General features: G+C 47.0%; 1 protein-coding gene across 1 annotated transcript in view; it reads right to left on the bottom strand.

The window, feature by feature from the left end:
- Window positions 1-22: 22 nt before the first annotated feature.
- Window positions 23-920, bottom strand: part of B4GALNT2 (beta-1,4-N-acetyl-galactosaminyltransferase 2) — a gene marked incomplete at its 3' end in the record, with an annotated part of 52,818 nt that continues 51,920 nt past the window's right edge. The window contains 4 exon segments of the mRNA XM_003786698.2: window positions 23-212; window positions 214-456; window positions 458-566; window positions 569-580. Coding sequence (XP_003786746.2) covers window positions 23-212; window positions 214-456; window positions 458-566; window positions 569-580 — 554 coding nt within the window.

Raw genomic sequence — 920 nt, 5'->3', positions numbered from 1 at the left:
AAAAAAAAAAAAAAAAAAAGTGGAGCTGGAAAGAATTGCACCTTCTCCAAGCTGCAAGGTGGAAACCACTAGTGGTGTGGGGGAACTTATGGCCCTTTCCAAGGCCACAGCTCTTCCGGCCTGCAGATGTCAGCCCACGTACCTCCCTGTGCTTGTGGACTAGTTTGGTGATCCACTGGGTGTCTGGATTTCTTCTGATAGCTTTATGATAGATCAATGAGGATAACCTCCAAATCTTCACCAACCCAGTAAGAATTCAGGGCTGCTACAGCCCCACAGTTGCATCCAGCTCCTGCCTAAGCAACAGACTGAAGGTTTCAAGCAAATGTTAGCTGGTTAACACCATGATGCACAGCCTTACCATAGGTTGCACCCTTAGTAACCAGGTGTCTGCTGACACTGCAGCATAGACGAATCCTGTGTATGACATAATCTTGCTTAGTTTTGTATCCCACAAGTGGGGCAGGGATCCCCGTGGAATGCAGAGACAGAGTGGTACTGCCAGCAGCAGATCCTCAGAAGAAAGCCCATTATACAACACTGCTTCTTCCTCCACAGCTCCTGATGTACTTGTAGGCACCTATCTTGGTTCACCTGATGGCTGCCGCCAGACAGAACAGAAAGTATTGTCATTTTTTTCTATTACATTGTCTGTTTCCTTATTGTTTCTTTAGGATTTCTTTATTATAATCTAGATTTCAGGCTTGGTGCCTGTGGCTCAAGCAGCTAAGGCACCAGCCACATACACCTGAGCTGGCGGGTTCAAATCCAGCCCTGGCCACCAGCCCGGGCCACCAAACCACAATGACAGCTGCAAACAAAAAATAGCTGCCATGAGCTGTGATGCCACTGCACTCTACCTAAGGTGACAGGTTGAGGCTCTGTCTCAAAAAAAGAAAAATCTAGATTTGAGTTCTTTG

This window comes from Otolemur garnettii, unplaced genomic scaffold (assembly GCF_000181295.1).
Source record: "Otolemur garnettii isolate 467f Iridium unplaced genomic scaffold, OtoGar3 scaffold00018, whole genome shotgun sequence".
Classification (NCBI taxonomy): domain Eukaryota; kingdom Metazoa; phylum Chordata; class Mammalia; order Primates; family Galagidae; genus Otolemur; species Otolemur garnettii.
This window is presented reverse-complemented; position numbering and strand designations above follow the sequence as displayed.